Source organism: Schistocerca serialis, chromosome 10 (genome assembly GCF_023864345.2).
Source record: "Schistocerca serialis cubense isolate TAMUIC-IGC-003099 chromosome 10, iqSchSeri2.2, whole genome shotgun sequence".
Taxonomy (NCBI): domain Eukaryota; kingdom Metazoa; phylum Arthropoda; class Insecta; order Orthoptera; family Acrididae; genus Schistocerca; species Schistocerca serialis.
The window spans coordinates 164,858,443-164,872,814 of record NC_064647.1 but is presented as its reverse complement, the minus strand read 5'-3'; the positions used below and the strand labels follow the sequence as shown (position 1 = coordinate 164,872,814).

Genomic DNA, 14,372 nt, shown 5'->3' with positions numbered 1-14,372 from the left:
TATGTAATGTTAGCTGCATAGCTTCAGGCGAAATTTCTCACCAGGCCCTCGTACTTGGCGGCAGACACTATTTTCTAGACATCTTTACGCACTCACTGCGAGCTCAGAAATGAGAAGAGCGACGTGATGCTAACTGGGGTTATACTAGAGACACTACCCAACACATCTGTGCAAAGCTTTATCGGATTTTCATAGTCGTTTCCATTTCGCGACCGATCGGAGCTTACTTTCTGAACGCCCCTCGTATTTCTTTAAAGTCAGTACCGCCATTACACTTGTTTATTTACAGTGTTACATTACACTTACACAATCATGATTTCGGCTTCATAGTGCCATTATCAAGTATTTTAAGTGTTATAAATTGCCTAAGATGGTATTTTAATACGACAGTATGCCATCAAAGGCAATTTATAACACTTAAAACACTTGGTAATGGCACTATGAAGCCGAAATCAAATGGTTCAAATGGCTCTGAGCACTGTGGGACTTAACATCTGAAGCCATCAGTCCCATAGAACTTAGAACTACTTAAACCTAACTAACCTAGGGACATCACACACATCCATGCCCGAGGAAGGATTCGAACCTGTGACTGTAGTGGTCGCGCGGTTCCAGACTGAAGAGCCTAGAACTGCTCGGCCACACTGGCCAGCACAAGCCTAAATCATGATTGTGCAAGTGTAATTTAACACTGTAAATAAACAACAGTCTAATGCCGGTACTGATTTTAAAGTTCTATTGCACTAGTCACAAACTACTTTCTAACAAATAAATGCGTGATTTTTGGTAGATGGATTTATTCTGAAAGGCTGAGATTAAACTCTGCAATGAAGTTGTTAGATTAATTTAACACTGTAAATAAACAACAGTCTAATGCCGGTACTGATTTTAAAGTTCTATTGCACTAGTCACAAACTACTTTCTAACAAATAAATGCGTGATTTTTGGTAGATGGATTTATTCTGAAAGGCTGAGATTAAACTCGGCAATGAAGTTGTTAGATGAGTCCAACTAGTTGTTAAGTATGTCTCGTTAATTAGCAATTCTAATGAGCTCAAGGATTATAAAGGAAGATGTTTTGAGAGCTGTATAAAATCACAACAAAAATAAATTAGCTCATATTTGTGGATAGAAAAATTTTACTAGAGTTCACTGTAAGTACATTGTTGAGAAAGGAGCCTAGGACAAGCGAACTGAGTACCTCGAATTAAAGTCTCAATGCTTGAGCAATCTTTTGTGAATATACAGAAGGGTTGATTATTTCTCAAAAATGAATTCTATGCATTTCAGATGTATCCATGGTATCCATAGGCGAACGGAGCCGCAGCATATCCCAGGCCACCGTAGCCGTAGTATCCAGCATATCCAGGGTATCCGTATCCACTGTAGAGTCCAGAGGAGTAGGCCAGGGGGGCGGAGTAGCCGAGGCCGGTGGCGTAGGCCAGGCCGCGCTTCTCCTTGGGGGCGGACTCCTCAGCGGCGAAGACCGCCACCAGCAGGCACAGGGACAGGACCTGAAAAGTAGAGCGTGGTGTCACACACAGAACTAGCAACAGATAATCCTGAGCTGAAACTTCCTGGCAGATTCAAACTGTATGCCGGACCGAGACTCGAACTCGGGACCTTTGCCTTTCGCGGGCAAGTGCTCTACCAACTGAGCTACCCCAGCACGACTCACGCCCTGTCCTCACAGCCTTACTTCCACCAGTACCTCGTCTCCTATCTTCCAAACTTTACAGAAGCTCTCCTGCGAACCTTGCAGGACTTGCGCTCCTGAAAGAATGCTAATGACGAGCCTCAAAACGGATACAAGGACAAGCGAACACAGGGTTGTCGTAGCGAGACTGAATATTGTAACCACCAAATCCTCCAAAAGCAAACGAAAATTATACCTTTTGATAATGCAGATTAAAATTCACTTGACTCCTTCCTGAAAGTCAATCTCCACTCCTTCCTAATTAACAATGTAAGTGTAGACCAGGTGTTGCTTGAATTAAAAAAAAATAGTATCGACAGCAGTGGAGAGATTAAAACCAAGTAAATTAACAAACGACGGAGCTGGTACCCCTTTTTTACACAAAACAGAGCAGAAAACTATTGCAGAAACAACGAAAAAAGCGTGTCAAATTTAAACGTAATGATAATCTCCAAGCTCGAAATTTAGGGCGAACTTCAGTGCTAGACGCTTATAACAGTTTCCATAGCAAAACTTTGCCTCAAAACCTTTCAGAAAATCCAATGAGATTCTGGTCCTATGTAAATTCTACTGGAGGCAAGACACAATCAGTGCCTTCTGAGCGTGACAGCAAGGGAAATACTATTGACAGCGCTGCCAAATCAGCATTACTAAACACAGCCTTCAAAAATTCCTTCGTCAAAGAAGACGAAGTAAGCACTGTAGAATTCCAATCAAGAACAGCTGCCAACTTAGAAGTAGATATGCTTAGAGAAGTGAAGTGACTTAAGTCACTTAATAAAAGCAAGCCTTCAGGTCCAGACTGTAAACCAACAGGGTTTCTTACAGAGAATGCTGATGCTATAGCTCCATACTTAACAATCATGTATAACCGCTCTCTCGACGAATGATCCGTACCCAAAGAGTGGAACGTTGCAAAGGTCATACCGTTATTCAAGAAAGGCAGTACGAGTAATCCACTAAATTACCGGTCCATATCATTAAAGACGATATGCAGCTGCATTTTGGAACATATATTGCGTTATGAATTACTTCGAAGACAATGGATCATTGGCACAGTGTCAACACGGATTTAGAAAACACCGTTCTTGTGAAGCACAACTAGCTCTTTACACACACGAAGTGGTGCATGCTATTGACAAGGGATTTCGAATTGATCCCGTATTTCTAGATTTCCAGAAGGCTTTCGACACCGTACCACGCGAGCGGCTTAGAGTGGAATTGCGTGCTTATGGAATATCGTCTCAGTTATGTGACTAGATTCGTGATTCGTGTCAGAGAGGTCGCAGTTAGTAGTAACTGATGGAAAGTCATCGAGTAAAATAGAAGTGATTTCTAGCGTTCCCCAAGGTAGCGTTACAGATCTGTTGCTGTTACTTATCTATATAAACGATTTGGGAGACAATCTGAGGAGGCGTCTTAGATTGTTTGCAGATGACGCCGTCGTTTATCGACTAGTAAAGTCATCAGAAGGTCAAAACAGATTGCAAAACGATTTAGAAAATATATCTGTATGGTGCGAAAATTGGCAATTGACCCTAAATAACGAAAAGTGTGAGGTCATCCATATGAGTGCTAAAAGAAATCCGTTAAACTGCGATAAATTACTCAAACCTAAAGGACGCAAATTCAACGAAATACCTAGCAATTACAACAGTTACGAACAACTTAAATTGGAAGGAACACATAGAAAATATTGTGGACAAGGCTAACCAAACACTGCTTTTTAATGGCAGTACACTTAGGAAATGTAACATATCCACTAAGGAGATAGCCAAACACTAAGCTTGTCCGTCCTCTATTAGAATACAGCTGCTCGGTGTGGGATCCTTACCAGATGGGTTGACGGAGTGCATTGAAAAAGTTCAAAGAAGGGCAGCACGTTTTATATTATCGCGAAATAGGGCTGAAAATGTCACTGACATGATACAGGATATAATTAAAACAAAGGCGTTCTTCGTTGTGGCGGAATCTTCTTACGAAATTTCAGTCAACAACTTTCTCCTCGGAATGCGAAAATGTGTTTTGGCGCCCACCTACATATGGAGAAACGATCATCATATAAAATAAGCGAAATAAGACCTCGCAGGGAAAGATACAGATTTTCGTTTTTTTCCGCGCGCTGTTCGAGAATGGAGTAACAGAGAATTATTGTGTTGGTCGTTCGATGAATCCTCTGTCAGGCATTTGAGTGATTTTCGGAGTATCAAAAATGGCTCTGAGCACTATGGGACTTAACATCTGAGGTCATGAGTCAAAAATGGTTCAAATGGCTCTGAGCACTATGGGACTTAACTTCTAAGGTCATCAGTCCCCTAGAACTTAGAACTACTTAAACCTAACTAACCTAAAGACATCACACACATCCATGCCCGAGGCAGGATTCGAACCTGCGACCGTAGTGGTCGCGCGGTTCCAGACTGTAGCGCCTTTAACCGCTTGGCCACCCCGGCCGGCGGTCATCAGTCCCCCAGAACTTAGAAATAAAAAAAAATGGCTCTGAGCACTATGGGACTCAACTGCTGTGGTCATCATTCCCCTAGAACTTAGAACTACTTAAACCTACCTAACCTAAGGACATCACACACATCCATGCCCGAGGCAGGATTCGAACCAGCGACCGTAGCAGCAGCGCGGCTCCGGACTGGAGCGCCTAGAACCGCACGGCTACCGCGGCCGGCACTTAGAAATACTTAAACCTAACTAACCTGAGGACATCACACACATCCCTGCCCGGGGCAGGATTCGAACCTGCGACCGTAGCGGTCACGCGGTTCCAGACTGCAGCGCCTAGAACCGCTCGGCCACAGCGGCCGGATTCGGAGTATCCATGTAGATGTAGCCAAAATTTCAGGCATTCATATATGTCAAATTAGTAGATTTGCGCATGGAAGTTCTACAGTTGCTAAGGACTGCTTGTCAAGACCCACAGGGGTGTAATTTCGGTCCTGCACTGCCTGTTATACACACAGTGGTCCAAGAGGAATTGCATACAGGTAAACATCAACAGCAGCCAGGTGGCACATTGGTAAACACTGAGGAGGTTGAATGTTCAAATCGCTGGACATTCATAGTCAGTTTTTACATATTCTGTGAAATCCATTGTATTGTTGATTGCGTTTACTTAAACTTATGGATTGAGTTTTTTCGGGTTCATAAACATTGATTTTTATCTGTTATTAGTTTTATGTTGTAATTTCAAGTACTGATACGTTCCATGACCTTGGAGATTTGCTCCTCAATTTGGTCCTACGGAACTTGACGTGTAAATAAAAAATAAAAAAATGTCTTTAAAGACAATGCGGGCTGTTTGCTTCCTCAGATGTGTATCAGATTGTTTTCGCTTACAACGTTTGACTCATTCGTTTCCGGTATAATGACACTTAGGTACCTCAAACTGATACATTTATACTTTTGCATCATCTCTGAAATTTTTTAATATCGTCTCGGAATCACTCTGTATTTGCTTGCATTTACATGTGCCGGCGTCTGTAGCGTTGACGCTCTATAGCGTTGTTGTATGACGTTTCCAGGCATGTGTTCCTGCACAAAATATTATGCATTCATTGTCCTCTACAAGATCTATAAGTCTGTAATGGAAATTTTCGAAAACTGTATACCGGACTCACGGATTCCAAGACTTTCGACAATGATTTAACAAGTCTGACGTCGGATGATAAATGGCAAAAGAAATATTCTTATTTTTTCCTTATTTTTGTCCTGTTATTGTACTCTGTAACTATTCTTCTTGCCAAATTTCATGATTCCACGAAAAGGAGACGTACGCAATAGCTTTTAATGAGTGAGTTGACGAGTATCAAAATCTGTGAAAAACTGCTGCGTCTTTTGAGTGCATTATCTTAAAAGCTTAACATTTTTAGACCGAAAATCGACTGTAAACCTCAGTATGTGACAAAATTCAAGTTGATACTTCTACCCGTTCCTGAGAGATGGGGTGCTAACAGGCGGAGGGACAGACAGACAGTCAGATAAAAAAAATCACAGTTTTTTTATTGTAATACAGTTTCAAGTTAACAATTTCCGACTTGTACTGTGAAGCATTTCTTGTTGACAAATATCGTGATTATAGATCAACTGGAAATACCCTAGAGGTTTTGATGTGTCAGATTGCGAGCATCAAAAATATGTGACATAAGCGGCGGTATCTCTGGACTGGACTGACTTAGAATCTCAAGGGACCACAGACCTTAGAATATGACATAAATTTGAACTTATATTACCTGTTCCTGAGAAAAAAGGAGGCATTGCCGTCCGATGGTCAGACAAGAAATGACGAAGCACAAACTAAAATTTTTCTTATTTTTTTCCTTTGATTGCAGTGTGAAAGCTTGGTTCTTGGTAAATTTCATGACTCTAAGTGAACGGAAAGTACCCCAGGGGTTTTGATGACTGAGGTTGCGAGTATCTATGTATGTGACATTTATGCATTGACTTAGAAGCTTACATTTATTACACCGGTAAGTTATTATAGCCCTTAGTACGTGACATAAATTCCAACTTCAAGGCAATCCGACAACAAATGAAAAAAAAATTTTTTTTCGTGTGATATGATTACAAATTAACAATCTGAGGATATTTTTTCCGTTATTGGTACAATGAAATCTTGGTTCTTGCCAAATTTTGTGATTCTCGACCAATGGGAAGTATCCTACAGGTTGCTCGCCTGGCTAGCCACGCCATCTTACGCGCTGCTTCCCGAGGGGGGGGGGGGGGGGGGGAGGCGTGCCAGTCCCCGGGCGGATTAGTGTCGAGGTCCGGTGTGCCGGCCAGCCTGTGGACGGTTTTTAAGGCTGTTTTCCACCTGCCTCTTTGAATACGGGCTGGTTCCCCTTATTCCGCCTCAGTTACACTACGTCGGTGATTGCTGCGCAAACACTGTTTCCACGTACGCGTACACCATTATTAATGTACCACGCTAACATTTGGGGTACACTCGTTTGATATGAGACGTTCCTAAACGGGGTGGGGGAGGGGAGGGGGGTCCATTGGGGGCCGAACCACACAATAACCCTCTGATAGGTGTGGGGTGGCGGTAGGGTGAGTGGACTGCTGTAGCCTGTTGTGGGGTTGTGGAGGGCTCCGGCGGGGACGAAGCCTCTCCGTCGTTTCTACGTCCCCGGTTCAATACACAATTCTACAGGTTTTGATGTCTGATTTTGCGAGTATAAAAATATGTCACGTAATTAGCTGTGTATGTTCATTATAGTGACCTAGATCCTTTACTTTTTTACATCGCCAAGGGACCTGAATATGTGACACAAATTTCAACTTGATATGTTTATCCATTCCTCAGAAAAAGAGTTTTGTACAGCCATACAAACAGACAGACAGACTGGCTGAGGGAGGATAAAGTGGTCCTATATGGGTTCAGTTTTTCCGAATTGAGATACGGAATCAAAAGTGGCAGTCAATGGTGGAAAAGTTGTAATTTTAGAAAATTGATTTCGCAGGTCGTGAAAACGGCACATAGTGTATGCTACGAGAGAGAGAGGGAGAGAGAGAAAGAGAGGGTTAGTTACAGGTAGTTAGTAATGATACTCACCAGGGACTTGAACATGATTGGCGTAGTGCAGTGAGCAGCCACTGGTGTTGGAAGAGCTGTACGGTGCCTCAGCAGAGGCTGCGTGCTTCTTATATACAGCAGCTGTTGGGGGTCTGAGGGCGGGGTCGGCTGGACGAGGGTCAAACTGGACGCTGCAGGCAGCCCAAGGCCTCGGCCGGCCACCTGTCGCTCCGGTGGAGCAGCTGTCCAGCTTCTGAGGCGGCTGTAGCTCACGAGGGGGCGTGATCTGAGGCTTGAGGCGGCATTAAAGTGCAGTCAGTCACCACAGTACTGCGTTACGTTATACGGCACTCTATAGACGATAGCTGATGAGAAATAGGTCGTGTGTTGAATAGTGTAACGTCCAGAAGACTTTGTAACTAACTTGTTTCTACGGGTTATTAAGATTAGGGTCGCCAGCGATTCTAACCATACAACTAATCAAAGGTTTGGCCGAGTCGGAAAATAGATTAATTTGATCACAGTCCAAAAACTCATAAAAATGTATACGTAGTGATATCGCTCATGGGGGATGCGATGTAATTAATAATATTGCGCGTGCGCTGTTGACGAGAATCAAACATTTAAAGTAAAATAGAAAATGTATCAACGCTGTGCATAAGACCAGCTCCCAGCAACACACCTGAAAATAAGACTTAATCTAAAGCATTTGTTTTAAAAGAAAAGGGGAAACAAATCACTGAACCTGCGCGTAAGGAAACGCGTTGGATGTGCTAACGGGAAAGCTACGAGGTGAGTGGCTTAGGTGCAAAAACGTAACCTCGGAACACAAGAGAAAATAGTAGACAAAATCATTTATTCCTAAGATTTGGATGTGAGGCATGTACACAATTCCTGATAACATTAATTCCTAAAACATTAAAGAAAAGCATCGATACATTCACCGTTATAATCTAAAATCATTGGTGTGAATCATTCATACAACTGCTGTTGCCTCATAACTGATCGTAATTAACTCGTGAAACGGTGCTCGTTTCGCAGTAGACCCGCGTGCCCACGTGGTTTTTGGAGACGCATTTTCTAGGTATCGTGGGCAAGTTGCAACAATATCTCATCACACAATCATGAACAGTTAACATTCTTTAAACCAAACATGAGACCGAACAGTTAGTGATGACGGTAGCCCAACAAACTCTAATGTTCATGTTGTGACGTAACAAGCTTGCTACGCCACACTGGGAAGGGAGCCGAAAGAAAGGCACGCGTACACACACGCCGACTGGCGTCAAGTCTGGAACAGGATAACTATTGAATGGTAGCAAGAAAAGTACGTAGCTGCTTTATACTTAACTTTATTCTTTGTTGGTTTCCACGTTCGGCTTGAGACATTTATACGATAACTCTCAAAGTAGGTAAGGCTAATGGCGCCTTGCTAGGTCGTAGCCATGGACTTAGCAGAAGGCTATTCTAACTGTCTCTCGGCAAATGAGAGGAAGGCTTCGTCCGTATTGTCGCTAGCAATGTCGTCCGTACAACTGGGGCGAGTGCTCTCTCGTCTATCGAGACCTGCCTTGTGGTGGCGCTAGGTCTGCGATCACACAGTGGCGACACGCGGGTCCGACATGTACTAAATGGACCGCGGCCGATTTAAGCTACCACCTAGCAAGTGTGGTGTCTGGCGGTGACACCACATTCCTCCCCCGCAAATCGGCGAACGGTCGTGTGATAAGGCTTCCGCCCGCCGTGGGGAGGACCCCATGTTGACGTATGCGATGAGGTGGGGAGCCTAACAACAGGCGAGGCTGTGCCACCCGCACCCGGCCATTCGGTCCGAGGGGATCTAGGAAACGCCTGAAAACCTAGTCCAGGGTGCACGTCAACATGCGGTGTATGCGCCCGTAATGAGACAGGAGGGGCCGAAGGGTCGACCTCCATTGCGTCGGGGTACCCGACGCGCGATGACGTCATGTGGTCCGGAGCGGGCAAGAGGTCCATGGCGGAGGACGGCTGGTCGCGGGAAGCGATCGGCGGCGCGTGACCCTGGGAGGCGCTTGGCGGCTGCAGCGAAGCGTCGAATGCGGGCGGCGCCGGCGGGAGAACAGGTGGCGGCGGGGGAGGCGGCTGCTGCGGCGGCGCGTCGCCATGGGGCAAAATGGAAGGCATCGTCGGGAACACCTGGGGATGAGGCGAGCCAGTAGATGGGTCCCCAGGGCGCTGACCGGACGGCACCGTCGCTGAAAGCAGACGGGGAGCGGCAGAACCCGTGCGACGACAGAGGCGCAGCTGATTGAGATGCCGACGCACCTCACCAGAGGCCCCCAAAACCAAATACATCGCGCGGCCGAGGCAGCGAAGAATGCGCCCTGCGAGCCAACGCCGTGAACCGCGATAGTTGCGATAAAATACAACGTCGCCTGGAGCAAAAGCAGGAGTCTACCGCTGCATAGGAACCTGATGCGGCGGATGCAGCAAAGACATCAAGGTCCGATGAGGACGACCGTGGAGCAACTCAGCCGGCGAGCGACCATCTCGGGGCTGAGAGTGATACGATGACAAAAAGAGCAACAACGCGTCCTCCCGAGAATGCGACTCTTTCAACTTCAACATCTGTGACTTGAAAGTCCGGACCAATCGTTCAGTGGCACCTTTTGACTGAGGCGAAAACGGCGCGGATGTCAGATGTTGAATACCATTGGCCTGGCAGAATGACTGAAATTCTGCGGACATGAATTGTGGGCCATTGTCGGAAACAATAGTCTGCGGAAGACCTTCAATGCAAAAGATAGCAGACAACGCTTGGATGGTGGCGGAGGACGTCGTGGAAGACATCCGGACAACAAAAGGAAAATTACTGAAGGCATCGACCAGAACCAACCATCGAGCATTCCAGAATGGACCAGCAAAATCAATGTGCAAGCGTTGCCAAGGGGAAGTGGCTTTTGGCCATGCAAAGACTTTCCGCGGCGGTGCGGATTGTTGTTCGGCACATGCCATGCAAGAAGAACACATATTCGTAATCGCAGCATCGATTCCGAACCAAGTACAGTGCTGACGAGCAAGTTGTTTCGTTCGCACTATACCCCAATGTCCTTGGTGAAGAAGCCGTAAGACAGAGGACTGTAACGAACGTGGGACCACGACTCTGGACTGATCATTATCAGAACGCAACAACAAAACACCACGTCGAACAAAAAGTCTCTCCCTATGAGCAAAAAATCGGCGAACCAACGGATCCTCGATCCGAGACTTTGACAAAGGCCATTTCGTAGCAACAAAACGTAAAACAGTAGCAAGGACAGGGTCAGCAGCTGTGGCTGTAGCGACACGACGAAAATCAATCAGAAACGATTCGATCACTTCATCGGTTTCCGAATCAATGAACATGCAAGCAATTTCGGAAGAATCGAATGCTTTATCCTCAGCAACAGGCAAACGGGACAACGCATCGGCGTTTCCGTGCTCAGCAGTGGACCGATACAAGATATCATAGCGGTACTGCGAGAGGAAAATAGACCAGCGAATGAATGTCTGTGCTGTACGCGGAGGTACAGGCTTGCGCGGATGAAAAAGCGACGTCAAAGGTTTGTGGTCTGTGATGATGGTAAAGTGACGACCATACAAGAAATCATGGAACTTAGTAACACCAAACACGAGAGCCAAAGCTTCTTTCTCTATCTGTGAGTAATTTCTTTGCGCAGACGAGAGTAATTTTGACGCAAAGGCAATAGGGCGATCATGCGAGCCAACTTTGTGCGCAAGCACAGCACCGATCCCAAAATCCGATGCATCTACCATCAACAAAAGGGGTTTCTGGGGATCGAAAGGCGTAAGGCAAGTATTTGAAAGCAACGCCGATTTCAATTGGCGAAAGGCGCGTTCGCATTCCGTCGTCCAGACGAACGGAACACCCTTACGGCGTAAGCGATGAAGCGGAGCTGAAATGGAAGATGCATTGCGCAGAAAGCGATGATAGTAGGTAATTTTACCCAACACACTCTGCAGCTGCTTCACATTTTGAGGGGAAGGCAAATCTTGTATGGCACGGAGGTGCGCTGGACTCGGATGTATGCCTTGGGCATTGATGACATGGCCCAGGTATGGTAAGTCACGAGCAAAAAACACACATTTGTCCTTCCTCAAGCGAAGACCATTTTGTCGCAAGACCTGAAATAACGTTCGTAGGTTCGCAAGGTGATCTTCTTCTGTCTGTCCGGAGATCACTATATCGTCCAGATAGTTTGCTGCAGTAGGGACCGACGCACAAATAGTTTGTAAATATTGCTGAAACAATGCAGGGGCGGATGCACACCCGAACGGCAGTCTTTTGAACCTGTACAATCCAAGATGCGTGTTAACCACCAATACGCGCTGGGATTCGTCGTCCACCGGTATTTGCAAGTACGCATCGGCTAGGTCCAACTTTGAAAAATATTTTCCCGGGCACAGTTTAGCAAAAAGATCTTCTGGGCGGGGCAAAGGAAAAGTAGCAGTCACTAGTTGTGGATTCACTGTGGCCTTGAAGTCCACGCAAAGCCTCAATTTTCCGGAAGGTTTTGGCAAAATTACTAAGGGTGATGCCCAGAGAGAAGCTTGCACACGTTCAATTACACCCTGTGATTCTAGATCGTTTAATGTTCTTGCGACCACATCACGCAATGCATGGGGAACATTGCGTGCTCTGAAAAATTTCGGTTGCGCATTGACTTTCAGTTCCAAATGTGCTTCATAGTTTTTAGCGGAACCTAAGCCCGGTGCAAAAATGTCTGCAAATTCTTCACATAAGCGAGAAACACTGTCTGAAGGCATAGTTTGATTCACTAATAGGACCTGATTTACAATAGACATGTTAAACAACTGAAATAAATCTAAACCAAACAAGTTCACTGCAGTAGAAGAACGAAGAACGTAAAATGACACAAGTTTTGTTTGTCCCTTGTATGTGGCAAGAAGGCTGCACTGTCCTAACACAGGTATATTCTGTCCTGAATAACTATGTAACTTAACATTTGCGGCACGCAACGGAGGTGCGCCCAGTTGTTTGTACATGTCGTGATTGAGCAATGAAACTTCAGCTCCAGTATCGAGCCGGAATGGTATGACCTTGCCATTAAATCCAAATCTACAAAAAGTTTATTGTCCTGCTGACGACAAGAGCGACTGTTTTGTGCAATTTGAACAGACACTTGTACAGAATCACTTGCTAATTGACGTGATTTCCGGCGACGTCGACACACAGTTTTTGTGGGACGAACTCAGTCACTGTTAGAGAAAGTGGCACTGGACGAGGTGGAAGTAACGACATGAATGTCCAAGGGCGAAGGTCCACGATCCTGAGTGTCCTTGGTTCGATTCCGGCGCGAAACAAAGGGCCGGGAATGGTTGTGATTGTCTGATTTGAGCTTTTTCTGGCAAAACCCTTTGAACATGTCCTTTCCTATTGCAGAAAAAGCAAATAGCTTGGCGTGACGGGCAATGTTCACGCGAATGTCGAGTAGCACACCGCGGGCATGATTTCACTGCATTTGTGTGCTGGCGCGGCACACGTGGCTGAGAGCGCGGCGGCAGCTGCGTCGACGTGCGCGAGGGCAATTTACCGGGCCGCGCAGCTCGCCCGGCAGGCCGGTTAATGTTACACATGGCTGGCGAAGTTTCAAAAGATTCCTGAGCACAGTCAAGTGTGTCTTGTCTATCCAATATGTCTATCACTTGTTGAAGGGAGGGATTTACTAGTTTCAAAATTTGCTCCCGTATGCAAACATCAGAAACGTTCTGTGCAATTGCATCACGCACCATTGTATCTGAATAAGAAAGGCCACAGTCACAGTCAAAGGCACAGTCCCTAGTAAGTCCTTGCAATGTTGCTACCCACTCCCTATTAGTTTGACCCGCCGTACGTTTTGTATCAAAAAACGTATACCGTTTGGCAACCACATTAACTGTTTCTTTGAAATAGGCATCTAAAGCAGACAAAATCTCATCGTAGGACAGAGTTGCTACGTCGCGTCGGGGAAACAATTTCACTATCACATGGTAGGTAGACACACTGACACAAGAAAGCAAAAACGGCTGCCGCTCATTACCTTGAATTCTGTAGGCGGCTAGATGAAAGGCAAACTGGCGGGACCATTCCGTCCACGTGCGCCGGGTCGTAGTGCCTAAAAGGCGGTGCAACTGCGAGTTGTGGCAGCGGTAGCGGTGAAGCGGCGGCTGCCGCATCGGTTTGAATGGCACGTTGACCCTGGACGAGCTGTCCAAGGGCATCCAATAACGCCTGCGTCTGCTGATTCTGCAAGCGATAAAATTCGGACAGTACATCTGGTGAAGCCATGACACAAGTAAATGTAAGCAATCAGAAAGAACAAGACCCTTTCGTCGCCAATCTGTTGTGACGTAACAAGCTTGCTACGCCACACTGGGAAGGGAGCCGAAAGAAAGGCACGCGTACACACACGCCGACTGGCGTCAAGTCTGGAACAGGATAACTATTGAATGGTAGCAAGAAAAGTACGTAGCTGCTTTATACTTAACTTTATTCTTTGTTGGTTTCCACGTTCGGCTTGAGACATTTATACGATAACTCTCAAAGTAGGTAAGGCTAATGGCGCCTTGCTAGGTCGTAGCCATGGACTTAGCAGAAGGCTATTGTAACTGTCTCTCGGCAAATGAGAGGAAGGCTTCGTCCGTATTGTCGCTAGCAATGTCGTCCGTACAACTGGGATGAGTGCTCTCTTGTCTATCGAGACCTGCCTTGTGGTGGCGCTAGGTCTGCGATCACACAGTGGCGACACGTGGGTCCAACATGTACTAAATAGACCGCGGCCGATTTAAGCTACCACCTAGCAAGTGTGGTGTCTGGCGGTGACACCACAGTTCAACCACGTGATCGGCTCCCCACGGACGAAAGATACATAAAGCAAGGAAAATTTACGAGAAGGCAAAACTGTTGATATTTACGAAAATAAAAGCTTATAGAGGAACAGCTGAAGGCAAACAGACATTCATACAGGAGCGAATGCTCACTTCTTATCGACACCTTTGTCTGGCGCTCTTCCGGCGGATCCAAGTCTGCTGTAGAAATTTTCTAAAAGAAAAATCTGCCAAAGTTTTGCATTCCTTGCTGCGACAAGGCAAAGCAATCTTTCAGAGCTGAAA

At 45.8% G+C, this 14,372-nt stretch overlaps 1 protein-coding gene and 1 non-coding gene across 4 annotated transcripts in view; both read right to left on the bottom strand.

Moving 5' to 3' along the window:
* LOC126424935 (cuticle protein 6.4-like) overlaps positions 1-14,372 on the bottom strand; it is a 245,477-nt gene that overhangs the window by 205,136 nt on the left and 25,969 nt on the right. Inside the window, exons 1-2 of one of the 3 annotated variants that reach the window (XM_050087785.1) lie at positions 7,260-7,336; positions 1,122-1,514 (exon numbers count right to left, since the gene is read on the bottom strand). The exons of 1 other annotated variant lie outside the window; for it this stretch is intronic. In XM_050087785.1, the coding sequence (XP_049943742.1) occupies positions 1,287-1,514; positions 7,260-7,274 (243 nt within the window). In that variant the 5' untranslated portion in view covers positions 7,275-7,336 and the 3' untranslated portion in view covers positions 1,122-1,286. Of the gene's footprint in view, positions 1-1,121; positions 1,515-7,259; positions 7,337-14,372 lie in introns of those variants that run through there. One more of the 3 variants, XM_050087784.1, reaches the window with a different exon arrangement.
* Trnas-cga (transfer RNA serine (anticodon CGA)) lies at positions 1,596-1,670 on the bottom strand. Its single transcript has one exon. It is a non-coding gene; the product is annotated as a tRNA-Ser (tRNA).